We start from the raw sequence: 18,105 nt of genomic DNA, 5'->3' as shown, positions 1-18,105 counted from the left end.
GATCCAACTTCCTGATAATGGGCCCTGGAAGGCAGTAGAAAATGGCCCAAATACTTGGGCTTCTGCAACTCATGTGGAAGACCAGATCCTGGCTTGTGCCTGGCCCAGACATGGCAGTCAATAGCGATCTGAGGGAAAGATCCAGAGAATGGAAGATTCTCCCTCTCCTTTCCGTCTTCTCTTTCCATCTTCTCTATCTATCCCTATTCAGGTTTTTCTTTTGTGCAGGAGGGGAGAGGACTTTCAAATAAATAAATCTTGTTTTAAAAAATTAAATTTTGCATGAAATTTCCCAAGAACTGCTGGAAGCACATTCCAATACTACCCTCATATTAATGTACTATCATCTTCATTATCCAAATAAAGAAACAGAATGATTGAGTTGATTTGCCTCAGGATCACACATTTAATGAATGAAATCTTACAGGGAAAAACAAATTTAGTCTGTAATATTGAATGAAAGCTTAACATATCTTGTTTGAAATGTCACATAAACTTACTAAGTCAAGGAAAACTAACATTTGCATTTTAATCATTTATTCTCATTTCTAGTTTCCTTAAGTTAGAAAAAAAAAAACTATCATTTGTAGGATGTTCCTCCATACGCTGGCTGCATGGCCTTCACTCATGCCCATAAACTTGACAATAACCCCCAGTCCTCAAAACAATGCCAAGAAAAAGAAACCAACCTCATTTTTTTCATATTCCAGAGAGAAAGACTGGAAGTCACAGGCTTAAGTAATTTCTCCAATATTACAAAACAGCTGAGTGACTTAAGAAGGATTCCCAGCTAGGAATGTCTGGCTCTAACAATTCCATGCTCTTTCTCAAGACTCCACACTCTTGCTTACCACACAACCTTTCTATATGGAACAATGGAGAGGATGGAGGCCTGGATAGCAAAGCTGGTTGAAGTCATCTCAGAGGTTTTGCTATATGTTGAATATAACACTGAGATTGAAGATGGTCCAATAAAGAAATGGTGTTGTGTGACCCTTCAAGCATAGACTATATATAGATTGGCCAGGCCCTGAGCAACATCTATTCCACCCATATTCTTTGACACATTTCAAAAACCAATTCAATATATAGTAACTGTGTAATAAAGACTATCATATCCAGATGTGAAGATACAATGCAGCATGCATCTCCACATTCAAATCAAAGATAGACTCCCAATGAAACTGCTATATAATTCTTTACAATAAGATGCTGGACTCTCTGCCAATACCTGCAGAATGTCTATACCTGCAGAATTATGGACTTATGACTGCTTATGAAGGACTATACTATTGTAATAATATAAAGGAGATTAGTTAGGAGGGTGAGAATTTTGGGAGAGTGTAAAGGAACTCCCACAGCCTATGGAATTGTATTATAAAATTTTAGAAGTTTAAATTTAAATTTTAAAAAATCCAAATCCCTTGACAACACTTAATTTTTTCCCTTTTATAAATGGACATGCAAATGTAAGCACATTCACAAGTTTAAGTATTTTTATATGGACTTGTACAAAGTAGACTCCCCTCCCCTTATCCACAAGAATGTAAATCCATCAATGGACAATTGAAACTTTGGATAATAAACTCTGTAGTATATTCTATATTTTCCTGTACATACCTATGATTAAATTTAATTTATAAGTTAAGCCGCAGTAAGAGATTAACAATGACCACAATTAACCAATAGATTGTACTAAAACTGTCAGCATCACCACTCTTGTGCTTGGGAGCCATTAGTAAGTACAACACAAGTTACTTGAACACAAGAACCTTGAGATTGCAACAGTGCATCAGATAACTGAGATGGTAGCCGGGTGACTAATGGATGAATAGCATATGAGTGTATACCATGGATACCCTGCACAGAGGAGTCATTCACTTCCCAGAAGGAGGACAGAGAGATTTCATCACACAGTTCAGAATGGCAGGCAACTTAAAGCTGATGAGTTACTTATTTCTGGAATTTTCCATTTCGTATTTTCCAACTGCAGTTGACTGTGAATTACTGAAACCAGAAAAAGTGGAACCTCAGATAAGGGGGGACCAAGATACTAAAGAATGGATATATACAGAAACTTTATATATAAATGCCCTTCTAGAAGTACAGTATACAATGTGTTTATACTATCATAACACCTACATAAGCATGTGGGCATGCACATGTTTAAATTTTATTAAGCGATATGCAGGTTTCTATGAGCATGGGGAACTATTCTTAAGACTTCTTGACACTGCAAAGAGCTCATAAACTGATCTCCATTGAAAAGGGAGAAGGGATTATAGTTAACTCCGGTTCTCTGCCTTCTACTCATTCATTCCACTTTTTCTGAAGGGCATAGTATGTGCCTGGGACCATGCTAGCCTTAGGCATGCAATTGAAAAGTTAGAAGAGAAGGGATCTAGGTAGATGACAAAACATTTGGACTTGATATTAGGGCACTAAGGAAAAGTACTGGTGGGTTAAGGCATAAGATTAAAATGAACAGATTTGCATTTTCTCAGACTGCTGTGCAATGTGGAGCTTTGGCTGATAAATGGGACCTGGAGACAGCAGAGAAGTAGCAATGGATTGGCGAAGCCAGGAACTGATACACTGAGGCTCACAGAATGTATCAAGCTGTAGGAATAGTTGAAGCTAGATGACATAGTTTTGTTCATTAATTTTTTAAATAAATTATTAGAGAGAGAAGAAAAGAGAGAGGAAGCAGACACACCAGTGAGCTTACTTGCTATTTCACTCCCATCTGCCTACAAGATCTCCTTTTGCCCACTGGTCTGAAGTCCCTGGAGCTCAATGGGCTGCTAGTGGGCGGCACCAACTCAACTACCAGAGTCATCACTTCTACCTTACAAACTGGAGTCAGGAGCCAGAGCTAAACATCAAACCCAGGTCCTCCCTTGTGGGGCCTGGTTACCTTAACCAGTGTTTTAACTGCTAGGCTAAATGCCTGCCCCCAAGGGCTCATTGTTAAGAAAGCCGAGAAATGTGACAACAGATTCTTGCTGTTTTTACCTTTACAGACACAGTGTAAATGAAGACACAAAACCACTGAAATGTGATACAGTTTGTCTCAGAGGCATACTTACCCACTCAGGTGGGGCAAATAAGAATTAGATCCTGAAGCTCACTCATAGATCTCTCAAATGAGAATGTAGGGGTGGAGAGTTGGGGGACGCTGCAATTTCAATGCCCAGCAAGACAACACTTAATAATTAGGGAACTCCATACAAAAGCTGTGCAGAAAGAAAGAAAATGAAGGAAGGAAGCAAGGAAAGAAGTGAGAGAGAGAGAGAGAAAATGAGAGAAAGAAAGGAAGAATGACAGAAAAAGAAAGAAAAGGAAAAAGAAAAGAAAAGAAAAGAAAAGAAAAGAAAAGAAAAGCTGACATCATTCGGCATGTTTCCAAGGGGCCAGTTTGAGTAGAAGTATACATTTTCTATAGATTAAGTACTCAGGTTACCAAGCAGAGGGAGGCAGAGCAAGGCTTCCTACTTCTGTGCTGGTTTTACGCATTTCATTTATAAACCAGTGTCAGAATCATAAACATTCCCCAAATACAACATTATTTAAAAATAGCACGGAGGCAGGTTTGGCACAGCATTAAGATGATGTCTGAAGTGCTGGCATCCTGTTTCAGAATGTCTGGTTTCCAGACCTGGTTCCACTTCCAATTCCAGCTTCTGCTAACACATCGCCATGGAGGGCAGCAAGTGATGACTCAAATACCCAAGTCCCAGCCATCCATGTGAGGGACTCATTCTGAGTTCCAGCCTCCTGGTTTTGGCCTGGCCCAATCCCAACCTGTGGACATTTGAGGAGCGGGAGTGAATCAACAGATGGAAGAAAATCCTTCTCTCTCTCTCTCTCTCTCTTCCAAGCAAAAGGATTCATTTGTTGTCTCTTTCAGACATAGGATAACTCAAAAATGCCATGATCCTATCCATTCATCACCAAACACAAGCAAAGACATTTCCATGACTCTACAGTACCCACCGCTGGGGCCGCTACAAGGGACCACAGTCACGTTCTGAAGGGTGAGCATTTCAACTCCACTGGCAGAAGGCAAATCAGTTATTAACTCAGAGACACCAACACTCAATACTCAGAAACCTCAAGCAGAAATGCCACCCAGCTGGTTTGTCTGTTGCTTTGCATACACTGGTGTTGTATTATACACTTCTTGTATATGCTACTAGGGAAAGCTCTCTGTGAGATAACAAAGGTATCAAAATCCAGGTCCCTGTAATCCCTGAAAGACAGCAAGAATGTCTGGGTCATCTTGTGCTCACTGTATAGAAAGAAAATTCTAGTCATGTTATCAATACCCAGTTTAGCAGTCCAGCAAAAGCTGATGTGTTGGGATCACACAGGCTGCCTCTCTCTTTCTCTTACAACTCACAACAACTAAATCAGAAATCCTGTGGCAAGAAAGGATCTTTCAGAGAATCTAAAAAACTATGAACCAGCTCTCTGGTTCCCACCCATCAGGCCTACCAATGGTCCTCCAATGCTGCACAAATAAGCTATCCACCTGTTTAGGAAGTGACTTGTTCCAGCCCCCACAGGTAAAGATCAGCAGTCGTGGGTCATATTGCTCCTTCAAGTCCTAACCTTCAGTACCTATTACTGTGCCCTCTTTGGAAACAGGACACATGCAGATATTATTAGGTTAAGATGTCACAAGGGATCATAGTTGGCCTGAATTCCAATGATTGACATTCTTATAAAACAGCCATGTAAAAAAACACAGGATGGTAAAGACACACAGGGAAAATACCACGTAAAGACAGGCCAGAGATTGGACCTCAAGGATGTCAAGGATCATCCCTGTGGCACACCTTCTCCCCATGGGCCCCACAAAGGAAGGAACGAAGGCTTCCAGCACCCCTGGCTTCAGATTTCTGGCCTTCAGCACAGTGTCTACTATGTAAAGTCACCCACCTGTGGAGATAGCCCTAGAGAACCACTACAGCAGTCTAACATCAAAATAAGCAGAAGTGTATCTTTTGCCTGAAATCTGCCGCTGAGATGAACTGGTAACTCTCTTGGACCTTCAGTTTCCGACTAGCCTTCCCATTCTCCAAGCAGATTTCTCTACCCTTCCACCATGGAATTAACAGCCATCTCCAGAGGGCCACATGAGTTTTCAAGTTGTAAGTTCCACAACACCAGGAGCTATTATTTCTCTTTCATAGTTGAAGAGGCTCAAAGGTCCAGAATGTCTTCTCCTCGGTGTTTCACATGATTAATATGGGAAAGGTAGACTACAGACCTAGGTCAGCCCCACCTGGAGGCCTGCCAAATTTTCATTATATTCCACAGGCACAATTGCCTTTTGGGAGGTTTCAAACTAAAATCTCTCTCAAGTCGCCTCCATGGGTATTCACCAATTCTGCCAGTCATATTTTCTGTTTTGTACCAGGAGAAGAGAAACTTTGCATGCTTCTCACTACTAACACTCACTGGAACCCTCAGAACCTGACACTGAAGAACTGAAGATATGATGGACGCTTATGGAGAGTAAAGCCATGTGAGCTACTGAAAGCCAGACAAACAGCAATGCTCAAACCCCAAACTAAGGACCAGAAATTGCCACAATCTTTATCACTACTTCTTCCTTTAAGCAGAAAAATCCCTTATGGAAAATATTTCCCTTATAAAAAATGTGTGCTTTCATCCATTGTCTTAATTTATTCCTATCAGACAATCCCAAGAAAAGCACTGCATCAAAAAAAAATAAATTTCTATTTTCTTGTTCTGTCTTTGCTGCTGACTCCTTGTTTTATTTTTAAGATTTATTTATTTTTATTGGAAAGTCAGATACACAGAGAGGAGGAGAGACAGAGAGGAAGATCTTCCATCCAATGTTTCACTCCCCAAGCGACTGCAATGGTTGGAGCTGAGCCAATCCGAAGCCAGGAGCCAGGAGCTTCTTCTGGGTCTCCCACGCGGGTGCAGAGTCCCAAGGCTTTGGGCCGTCCTCAACTGTTTTCCCAGGCCACAGGCAGGGAGTTGGATGGGAAGTGGGGCTGCCGGGATTAGAACCGGCACCCATATGGGATCCCGCGCATGCAAGGCGAGGACTTTAACCACTACACGATCGCGCAGGGCCCTCCTTATCTGTTTTAAGTTTAAATCTCATTTGCATTATATTTCAAAGGTAAATTATTATCTTCTTTAACAAGCCAGGGGCATGTACACTAAGAGTGAATTCTCTATTGTTTTACATCTTATTATCCAAGCATTTATTTCAATACTTCTAAGCAAATGTTTGATCCACCATATGACATCAACTTTTCTTTTCTTTCTTCTTTTTTTTTTTTTCTTAAGGCAGGACATTGTAGAGAATCCGGCCAGTCAGGGGCCATCTCCTGGCAGGGTAGGGAAGAGCATTGATAGAGCCAGGAGATGCAGTGGAAGCAACTGTCCAAAAGTTAGGAAAAGCAGAGAGAACAGGGGCTTTTTCCTCTTTCTCTGACTGAACGAGTGGCTGTGGCCAAAAGGAGGATGAGAGGGAGCCTGGGAGCAAGGTGCCCTTTTGAAATCTTCTCCCACACAGACACAGAGAAACTGTGACTCACTATAAAGGACCTAGAGAACGATTGTTTCCTTTTGCAAACTGCATTATACAGCTAGGTTATTGGAAGAACAGTATTGATTATAATGTGGATTGGGAAAGAAACCAATTATTATAGAATGAGAGAGAGGTTCCTTCTCCGTTTGCATATTATCCAACAGTTTACATATGAATTATTATTAGCCATTCTAATTTGCTTTGTTAAATCCATAAATATAGGTTCTAAGAGTACAGGTATGTGCTTAATCTAGCCATAGTTTATACACTGGTAGGAACCACATATGAAGAATTGGCAGGAGTAGTAAAACAAAAAATGCCCAAAATGATAACATAATCCTGTTAGCTTAAGACAGCTTTGGCCATCAATATTCATATACTATTTCTATCAAAAAAAATCATGGCAGCATAATAAACTCTTTTAAGTTTTAGATGTGGGGAGCACCCCAGGAGTTGACCCCACGCCTATGATAGGCCGTCACAAGATGGAGGCTGGCTGAGGGCCAGGAGGCAGGGTTGGTCCCGCCAATAGGCAAACAGGAAGTCACGGGGATAGGCTGATGCCCTCGCTGTGATTATGTCATTGCTACCGGCCTATCAGGTAGCGCCAAATGGACCCACGGGGAGAAGTGATTGGTGGAGAACTGTATATAAGCAGCCTGCTTTCAGCAATGAAAGTTCTTTGGTTGTTGGTTTGTTCGTTTTGTTCCTCGGCTGATTCATTCGTGTTCGTGTGTTCGTTCGTTGGTGTCCCAGCTGCGGTGGCAGTTCATGTTTTCCCAGACCCTCAAGAGTGTGCGTCATCATTATTTAGTGTCACTGCGGGACGTTGACATTTAGACTTTCATTTCAGAGGAATCCAAGAATGGATTCATTTCTTCCCAGTGTGTATTTGGGATGGTATTAAACGTTCATTTTTCTTTAAGACTCCAGACATTTTTTAGACTGTTCACCAGGTGAAAATGGAAACTAGTCTAGACTTACTGGTAGCTGAAAATGTCTATGTAATCATGGATTTATGCCCCAAGATTTTAACCAAACAGCTCTTCCTTTGAAAAGCTTTTGGGGGAATGCAAAAACATTATTTCTGTGTAAAAGGAAACATCACTGAGCTAATCTATTTCCAGTTGAGCTGGAGTTTCAGCCTCCTCTGTCAGAACCTACACATTAAATATTAAGTGAACATTTTCAATTTAATTAATTCTGCTCTTTGTAATTCAATCCTTACACTCTCCTTGAGTTTCCCTTGTTGATCATGTCTGACTGTATTTGAATAAGCTCTTTAACACATTTGATATAGTCAATACGTGTAAAATCCTGAACTCAACAAAGAAAGGATATAGTGCCTTTTCAAATACGCAGAATATTTACAAACACTGATACTAGACCATGTCCCAAAGAAAGTCTTAACTATTTCAAAGAGAACAAATTCTCTAACCACAAAAATCAATAAATAAAAATAAGTAATAAAAAGAATACTTGGGGGGACATTAAAAATACATTTCTAAATAATTCCTAAAAAGAAAAGCAGGAGAAGTGGGTAAGGTGCCACTTGGGGACTCACATCCTCTATCACAATACTTGGTAACAAGTAAGGACTCTGCTCCCACCTTCACTTTCTCGTAATGTACACTGTGGGAGGCAGCAGGTTCTGGTTCAAGTAGTTGGGATGCTGGCACCATGTAGAGGACCCAGACCAAGTTCATGACTCCTGGGTTTGGCCTGGTACACCCCAGCTTTTGAGGAGTGAACTAGTGGATGGGAAGTCTCTAATGTTTCTATCTCTCAATTAAATTTTTAAAAATCTATTGAAAAACTAACTTTGTTACCTTTTTTTTTAAGAGGCATAAGTCATGGAAACAGCAAGCAGATGAGGTCAGGAAGTACCACCTGGCACAGAGACCAACTTGATCCTGAGAAGGCTAGCAGGGAGCTAGAGTGGAAACAGAGCACCTGGCACTCACATGGGATTGTCAAATCCTGCTTATGTTCCAGCATGTTTACCAATACCAGCCTCAAAGAAGACTTTTTTGAGGAGATTATTTTAGTCATCAGAGAGCAGAGATTTGGAATGAAGAGACTGGAATGAAGATATCCCTTGGGATGTCTACTGCATCTGTTATTGGAGTGCCAGTTCTAGTCCTGACCCCTGTGCTTCTGGTCCAGCATCTTGCTCACGTGCATGGGATGTAGCAGACAATCTCTCAGGTACCCAGGCCCTGCTACCCATGTGTGCGACACAGGTTGAGTTTCCAGTTCCTGGCTTCAGCCTGGTCCAGTCCTGGCTTTTGTTCAAAAAGTGAACAATAGAAATAGGTAAAAAGCCTCTGCCTGCCTTTGTCTCTTTTGCCTTTTAAATTTTAAAAAGATCCAAAAAATGCAAATAAAAACTAGGATGAGGTGTAATGTCACTCAAGTAAGAGCGGCTATTATCCAAAAAGTTTAAAAAAAAAAAAAAAAAGCCCTGCTAAGAATATGGAGAAAAGAGAACCCTGATACAGTATTATGAGAATGAAAATTAGTAGAGAAACCATGGAAAACATTATGGGGATTACTCAAAAAAAACTAAAAAGCTTATGACCCAGCTACTTCACTTCAGGGCATATATCCAAAAAACTAGGACGCAAACAGACACCATCATAGGTAGTGGTTTTACTCCCTGTGGCACAACACTGGCTCCTCCTCAATATGTTTTAAATATTTCATTAATACTGTCATTTGGCCATCATGTTTCTCTTTTCCACATGCATTAGTGTTTTCTTATCATTCCTCATCTGAAATACAAATCCTTGAAACATCTCTTCATTTCAAATCTCTGCTCTCTGATGACTAAAACAAAATCTCCTCAAAAAAGTCTTCTTTGAGGCTGGCGTTGGTAAACATGCTGAGACACAAGCAGGAGTTGGCAATCCCACATGAGTGCCAGGTGCTCTATTTCCACTCTAGCCCCCTGCTAATCCCACAAAAGCTGCAGAAAATGGGCCAAGTATTGGGGCCTCTACAGCCACACAGGAGACGCAAATGGAGTTGCAGGCTCCTGCATTTGGCCTGCCCCAGTCCTGGACATTGTTGACAAACTAACAGATGGAGAGTTTTTCTCTCTGTGTGTGTGTTATTATAGCTTTTACATAAATAAAGTAAATCTTAAAAACAAAGAGGGGGTTATTCTTAATTAAATCATGTTCACCGTTCATCTTGAACTTTCTCTATATCTTCCATATATTTATCATGGCTTATGATTTATCAGTATCTATAAAATGAATGTTCACTGATCAAAATCCACACTTTCAAAAGCATCAAGTTTACAGCTGACAGCATAAAATGGTAAAGAACTTAGGTTTTGTGGTCAGATAAACGCAGAGTTAGAGCCTAACTCTTATATTGCTTGAGCCTGGAATGGGCTCCCCAGTGCTTCCTATTCTTAAGACTAGAATGATAATGCTTAACTGATGGGTTAATGCAAGGACAAAATGAAACAATATACTTGTGAAAGCCTGGTACTGAGGCTGACATACAGCTGTTTCTCAATAAATAATACTTCCCTAATTTTCTTACCGGCCAAGGATTTCTCTGGCTTACAAACTAGTAGGCTGTAAGCTGCTTTATCATCAGGAACTACTTTTATGCAAATGCATAGGTTCCTAGATTCCTCACTGCAGCTGTGCCCATGGGTAACAAGCAGGCGCATATCACCCTCCTCCCCAGTAGCTCTCCCACCAGAACTTCCAGGCCACCCAAAGAAACAGTACCTCCCCAAAGCCTGTGTTCTCGCTGGAGAACTAGATGCTAAAGCAATATGCTCCCTCCAACACAGAGACTCTACAGGCAGAGACACAAATACAATACCTTGTGACTCCAACTTACTTGCCAGAACCAGGTCGCCTGTAGCAGAGTGAGGCTAGACCGCAGAAGCTCCAGAATCACATTGTTCCGTGTCAGGAACTCTATGAAGGCAACGACGCCCGTTAAAAAGACCACCAGGAACAGCAGCTGATGCACAAAGATGTCCAGCATTTGCCGGCCGTGAGTGTGGTTGTAGAAGATAAAAGCTGATGGAGGGGAGAACAAAGCGTGTCTTTTTCAATGAAACCAAGGAACCACCAGCTGTTGCTCTCTCAGCCTCTCTCCAGGTAACTGTATGCCTACAGTTGTCCAAAAAGAGCACATGCCCACTGCAGAAACACAACTCTGCCATCAGAACGTGACCTTGAAATGTAACCCCCCTTTCCCTCCCCAACTTTTAATCTGTCACATGATGGCATGTCTAACAAACTACAAGGACATTTTTGTGCAGAATGGTGAATAGCAAGCATGACAGGGCTGAGGGTGATGTCATGAAAAAGTGCTTTAAGTACACAAATGAATGAGCCAAGCCTTGCCTTAAGGAAGTCAGTCCATTGGAGGAAGCAAAGGCAGACAGAACCCGTAAGTTTGATTTTATTGAGTATGACAAGAGGTTCAGAAAGCTCCCAGGAAGTGCACCTAACTGAGAGTGGACAAATTCCACCCTAGTCTTTTTTTTTTTTTTTTGAAAGGCAGATATACAGAGAGGAGGAAAGACAGAAAGAAAGATCTTCCATTCGGTGATTCACTCCCCAAGTGGCCACAATGGCTGGAGCCGAGCCAATCCGAAGCCAGGAGCCCAGGGACTCTTCTGGTCTCCCATACGAGTGCAGGGTCCCAAGGCTTTGGGCTATCCTCCACTGTCCTCCCAGGCCCCAAGCAGGAAGCTGGATGGGAAGCAGGGCCGTAGGGATTAGAACTGGAACCCATATGGACCCCTGGCGGGTGCAAAGCAAAGACTTTAACTGCTAGGCTACTGTGTCGGGATCCCACTCTAGTCTTAATCCTTTCCACTTAAAAAGGAAAAAAGAGATGTTCACCCTGAGATACAACACCGTAAGAGAATAAGAAACTGCTATTCATTGATGACATCAATCTCTTATTCAGTCCTGTTCTCACAGAGGATGAAGCAAATTTTTTTCAAATGTACAAAGTAAGGGAAACAGCTACGAAATGACTCTTCTCATCATTCAGCACTTTTTAGTTCCATCCTCTGCAGTAATATTCCAAAATTAGGACCTGACATCTTCATATGACCGAATTCTTCAGACCCTACTAGCCAGATAATAGTAGATTTTTACTCTCTTCTTATGGAAAAGGTAAGTTAGTAGATGATGGAAGCAGTTCTGTGAATGGTTGCATCATGAGGCTAAGCATGCTTCATTGAGTTCAGGTTTCACTTGCTAAAAGTCCAAATAAATAATTTCCAGGACAAACAAGAGACAGGTTACCACAGCCCATGGTTATTTAATACAGATGCTAGATGTGAACAAAGCACAATGAGTGTGCTTGCCCAATTTGACACAATGAGTCAATAAGGAAGGAAGATCTTTGGTATTCTGCTCCAGGCATCTAAACATCTTCCCATGACCCAGATATCAACCAACAGTGTACCAAGACCCCTGAGGGATATAAAGGGCTAGGTTAAAATCCACTAACAGAGAAAGGAACAGAAAAATACTAATACTTACCCTCCACAAATAATGCATTTGACAGCATTAGCCTGGGTAAGGAGACAGGAATTGAACTGATGGTGAAACATAAGATGTTGGATACACCCAGCAGGCCAAAGAAGAAATACATGGTGAAATGATGCCAGCCCATGAGTTGGTTCCACTGGCCTTCTTTATATAAAGTCAGGTAGGGTCCTCCAGGAATGAACTGCTCCCCAGTCATGCCTGTAGAAGAACATCCCACAGTGTTAGTAATCCTCCCACAACTTTATCTTAAACAAAGGAAGGTCCAGGAGAGTTAGCACACTGTTTATTCCACTCTACTGTGTCTCTGGACTATTCCCTGGTAACTGAGCCCTGGCATTTAAGGATTGTTTGGAGATTCAGATACTGATTAGGATAACAGATTTTAGTTAAACATATGCAACCAGTCAAATATCAGTTTCAGGTCTTCAATACAGACCATTAGTTTCACTGGTTATTCCACTCTAATGGCTCAGATAAATCTTGTATGATGTGGAAGTTTGGATTTGTGAGATCAGCCCCTCAGAGATACAGAGAGAAAGACCTTCCGTCCACTGGTTCACTTGCACATTTCCTTCTTTCCACACATTTAGGTAGCTGCCACAAAGCAGCAGGTGGTTTTGCGTGGTCCTGAGTAACAGTGCTGAAGGTTTCAGTTTTCCACTAGTTAAGGACAACCAAGATATCCAGATGCACAGAGTACATCGTTCAGTTAGTTGTGCATACTGGTAAACATTCTTAGAAATGCTGCCTTACTTGCCAATCTACAGAATTTGGCAGGGGAAAATCTTGTTGGAGATAGTCAATTTAATTTATTTCAAGATTTATTTATTTTTAGTTGAAAGGCATATCTACAGAGAGAAGGAGAAAAATTTTAAGTGACACAAAAACTATATGTATTTTTTTAATTATACATATTTATAAGCAATATGATGTTTTAGTGCAGGGTAATATGTTTCATATATTTCATATCAGGGTAAACTTAACTCTTCAAACATTTTACATGTTTTCATTACAAAAACATTTAAAATACTTCTAAAACATTTTTTCTTAGGAAAATATATATTATTGTTATCTTTGGTTATCCTATTGTGAAATGAGAAACCAGGAATGTCATTTGGCAACCTGAGGGTCATGGCAGAGATCTATTTCCATGCATAAAGAATGAAGAAATCTTTTAGAAGAAGAGATAGGGCCCAGCACAATAGCCTACTGACTACATCCTCACCTTGCATGCACCAGGATCTCATTTGGACGCCGGTTCATGTTGTGGTTACTCCACTTCCCATCTAGCTCCCTACTTGTAGCCTGGGATAGCAGTAGAGGATGGCTCAAAGCCTTGGGACCCTGTACCAACTTGGGAGGCTCCTGGCTTCTGGCTTCATATCAGCTCAGCTCTGGCCATTGAGGCCACTTGGGAAATGAACCAGTGGACGGAAGGTCTTTCTCTCTGTATCTCCGTATCTCCTTCTCTCTGTATACCTGCCTTTCCAATAAAAACAAATCTTAAACAAAAAAAAGAAAAAAAGAAAGAAAGAGGAGAGGCAGGAATGCTAAAAACATGGAGATTTTCATCCAGGTACAAAGTAAAAGGAAAGGCCTCAGAGGTTACCTGGCCTAACCTCTTCCTCTAATTTAGGAACCAAGGAAAGTAATGAGTACATGAGGCTGGGTCTTCTCAGCGCTGACCTTTCAGGCATCACATATCAGCAATGAGTACTTACTGAAGTTTGTCCATAGTCACTTGATTGTTTTGGTGTCATTTACAAAATTATTTCTGGTAGATTTTGTTCTTCTATGGGTGAGAACACTTGATATAAAATTATTTCAAAGATACCAATAAACTCTATAAGGAAAATCCACCTTGGCTTGGCAGGCAAGGTAACTACATCAAATAATTCATAAAGGAATAGGTTTTTTTATGAACATAAAGTATTATCTTCCTAACAACATATATAAGGTAGAAATTAGAACACGTGGTGAGATATTTTTAATGAAAAATTCATCATGGCAAGTGTCTTCATTTTTTTTCTGAGAATCTAATTTATTAACAAATTCCCTATTTATCTTTTCTTGTAAACCTTTAAGACTGTGGTGTTGTTTGATTTGCATCTTGCTTTTATGACAGTTTGTTTATCAGCACGTGAAAGTATCTGAAAGGAGAACAGAAATGGCTCACTCACCAGTTAAGGCCATGCAGACTAACACAGTCCCCTCCAAAATTTCTGCTCGACGGAATAAGGCTTTGGAACCCAGGTAGCAGGTCCGCTTTTGCTTTCTGAAGATATGCTTCAGGATACTCTTGGTGCTCCACCAAAGAGCCATGATGAAGAAGAAGGTTCCAGGGAGGGCATGACCTTTGAAACTCCCCATAATCTAAAAAAAAAAAAAACAAAAAAAAAAACAGGCAAAAGATGAGGATATTTCATTTTTACAATTGCCCAAAACATCATTCATTCTCACAGAGTCCATTATCTTCTGATCATTACAGATCCATTCCTGGCTCAGACAGGACCTCTACACGACTGCTGACAATCATTGACCCCACAACAATATCATCAATAATGATCTAAGGAAAGCTAAAAGCCACAAGTATTGAATATTTAGTATGTACCAGACTTTGTGTCAATATGTTCCTTGTTCATTCTTTGATTTCCAATTAATTTACTTAGGAAGCAGAGAGACAAATATATCTCATACCCTGGTTTGCTCCTCAAATGCCTACAATTCAAGCCAAAACTAGGAAAAGAACCAGGAACTCAGTCCTGGTCACCCATGTGGGTGGAGGAACAATTGCTTGCATCATCACCAGTGCCTACCAAGCTCTGTGTTGTCAGGAGGCTGGGCTCACATTCAGCTTCCGGGATCAGGAGGAGCCAGTGCCAGGAATCAAACCCAGATCCCCTGGCTGTGGGATGCAGCCTCTGCACCCTGAGTCAGTGTTTGCATGTATTCTCTAATCTCATTTTGGGACACAGCCTTTTCAGCTAGGATACAAGTTTAGAGAAGTTAAATGACTTACCCAAATCTCACAACTGTCAAGCAAAATTTCACTGTTTTTACACAGAGTTCAAAAAGGGTACTTTTAATGCCAGAGAGTACTTCGCCACACAGTTGCTCTTTCAGTGTACTTGAAAAAAAAGTAATTGGAAAACTTTACCTTTATGCTTAAAACTTGAATGATGAGAAACTGCCTACTAACTTCTTTTTTTTTTTTTTAAGATTTATTATTATTGGAAAGCCGGATATACAGAGAGGAGGAGAGAGAGAGAGGAAGATCTTCCACCTGATGTTTCACTCCCCAAGTGAGCCGCAATGGGCCGGTGTGCGCTGATTCGATGCCGGGAACCAGGAACCTCCCCCGGGTCTCCCACGAGGGTACGGGGTCCCAAAGCTTCGGGCCGTCCTCGACTGCTTTCCCAGGCAGGGAGCTGGATGGGAAGTGGAGCTGCCAGGATTAGAACCGGCGCCCATATGGCATCCCCGGGGTGTTCCAAGGCGAGGACTTTAGCTGCTAGGCCACGCCGCCAGGCCCTAACTTCTTTAGATCATTTCAAAGTATCAACTGTTGTGTATGTGGATGAGACTAACATAGTGTTCTTCCCCGCATTTTCCCCAGCCTACCCTCCAGTTGGATTGGAACTTTTTTTTTAAGTTCTGGCAGCTGAACTCAGTGCAGAATTGGCACATGTCACTCTCAGGCTGAGTCAGCGTACGTGACTCCTTTATCTCTGTTCCCTGGCTTTGGCAATCTTAGCATGGCACATTTGCAACATAAACGACAACCAGCCTGCTTCAGATTTTACTTAAGAAAATCCCTCTAAAGTGCCAAAATATTTAAAATTTGAGGATAATTGGTTAAATTACTTAGTTTCATTTAGCCAGATGGATACCAAATCAAATCGAATTAAGTGTTTTGTTCACACCACTGCCACATGTTGGAGTACCTCAGGCTAATAAAGAGAAATACTGTTTTAGGTCAGTGCTTTAAAAAACTAGTCTTGAACAATGTGAGCTTTTATTATGTGCAATCCCAAAGGATGAAAGGACAAGTGGATCTCCACACTCCATCAGCATGTAACCACAAAGCAATGGGGAGTAGTGAAGGCTTTTGATGTAAGATAGCAGGGTAACAACAAACAGGAGGTGGGAAATTAGCCTTGCTGCCTTAGTACTAGTACTTCTATGCCTTTAATTTTTTTTAATATTTACTGATTTTTATTGGACAGTCAGATATACAGAGAAGAGGAGAGACAGAGAGGAAGATCGTCCTCTGGCTGATTCACTCCCCAAGTGGCCACAATGACCACAGCTGAGCCAATCTGAAGCCAGGAGCCAGGAGCTTCTTCCAATCTGGGTGCGGAGTCCCAAGACTTTGGGCCGTCCTTGACTGCTTTTCCAAGCCCCAAGCAGGGAGCTGGATGGGAAGTGAGGCCACCAGGACACAAACTGGCACCCTTATAGGATCCCAGTGTGTTCAAGGTGAGAACTTCCGCTATTAGACTACTGCACCAGGACCCTACATTTACCTTTTAATCTGAAACAATCTAATAGTTCCAATTTGTCTGTATTTTAAAAATCTACACAAAATAAATTCAAAGCAGACCTGTCACATTTTCCTGGCAAAGGGACACAACAAACCCAGTTACAAAGAAAATGAAAATACCATTCAGAATTTTTACTTCACTTTCATTGTGAAGACAATTGCCTACATCTTTAAACTGCACTTCACTCTTATGTTTTCAAAAGCAATATCCACTGGCCCAATTCAATGTCTCAGTGGCTAAATCCTCGCTTTGCATGCAGAAGGATCCATACAGGCGCCAGTTTCGTGTCTTGGCTGCTCCACTTCACATCCAGCTCCCTGATTTTGACCTAAGAAAGTAGTGAGGTTGGTCCAAAGCTTTGGCACCCTGCAATCACGTAGGAGACTCAAAGGAGGCTCCTGGCTTCTGGCTTTGGATTGGCTCCGCTCTGGCCATTGCAGCCACTTGGGAAGTGATCCAGCGTGTGGAAGATCTTTCTGTCTCTCCTTCTCTCTGTAAATCTGCCTTTCCAATCAAAATAAAAACATCTTTAAAAAAAAAACATTATCCAGCAATCCATTTTTAGTTCCCTACTCTACTATTCTCTGAAGGTGAACCAAGTACAATACCACAGAGTCTGATGAGATTTAAACGCAAAGAGCGGACACATCCTCCACTGGTAGAACATGAGCTTTTCTCATCCATAAAGCAGAATTTACTTGGCCAGTATCTTGCAGAATCTCCAGGTAAAAGGCTGAGGGAGGAAATCAGCAAGCCCTTCTTCCAGACCCTGCCTGCCTGATCTACCACTGGCAGTCTTCTGATGACAGCTTCACCCACTGGCTTCCAACAGTGGTTCATCCTAAAAGTGTTTACTCTTCTTCCATCCAAAGAAACCCTTCACCCCTGATGGCACTAACCAGCATGCTCTAAGCAAAAAGCAAGAAAAATACTCTCCTTAGGGTACCCCCTTACTTGCCACTGCCTACCATCTGCACACATTTACTCACCATCCCACAGAGACATGCTTTTAAATTCCAGCACTTAAAGACACTACTAGGCAAATCACACAAGATCTTAATTGGGTATAACTTAATACAGAAGTTACAGCCACACAAATCAGAGAGGAAAGACAAGAGAACTCAAAATAGCTTCAGAAGAGACTCAACAATGTTCTTGGTGGAATCTCAACCAAGCAGTCAACTGAACCTTAAAATGAAAACCATTTTGAGAAAAATTTGATTAATACTTCCTCTCTAGCCACCATAAAAAAGTACTTCTAAGTCTCAGTGACTTGTCTTTTAAAACACATTTGTTAATTCCAATATAAATGCGAACCATTTCTTGAGCTTCAATTTGCTACCTGACTTAACACTCAAGGCAAAATATATGCAAGTACAGGCAGCTTTGAAATTGTTGGATACTCTGTCAATGCACTTTATTTCCCAAATTTCAACTCTTT

General features: G+C 41.2%; 1 protein-coding gene across 4 annotated transcripts in view; it reads right to left on the bottom strand.

Moving 5' to 3' along the window:
• TMEM45A (transmembrane protein 45A) overlaps positions 1-18,105 on the bottom strand; it is an 85,688-nt gene that overhangs the window by 6,978 nt on the left and 60,605 nt on the right. For 3 of the 4 annotated variants that reach the window (XM_058661803.1, XM_058661802.1, XM_004593227.3), the window contains exons 2-4: positions 14,301-14,493; positions 12,112-12,318; positions 10,442-10,626 (exon numbers count right to left, since the gene is read on the bottom strand). In XM_058661803.1, the coding sequence (XP_058517786.1) occupies positions 10,442-10,626; positions 12,112-12,318; positions 14,301-14,490 (582 nt within the window). In that variant the 5' untranslated portion in view covers positions 14,491-14,493. Of the gene's footprint in view, positions 1-10,441; positions 10,627-12,111; positions 12,319-14,300; positions 14,494-15,277; positions 15,316-18,105 lie in introns of those variants that run through there. The other variant, XM_058661804.1, reaches the window with a different exon arrangement.

The sequence above is a fragment of the Ochotona princeps genome, chromosome 3, assembly GCF_030435755.1.
Source record: "Ochotona princeps isolate mOchPri1 chromosome 3, mOchPri1.hap1, whole genome shotgun sequence".
In the NCBI taxonomy this organism is placed as follows: Eukaryota; Metazoa; Chordata; class Mammalia; order Lagomorpha; family Ochotonidae; genus Ochotona; species Ochotona princeps.
The sequence above is the reverse complement of the archived record's forward strand: the minus strand, read 5'-3'. Positions and strand labels throughout refer to the sequence as shown.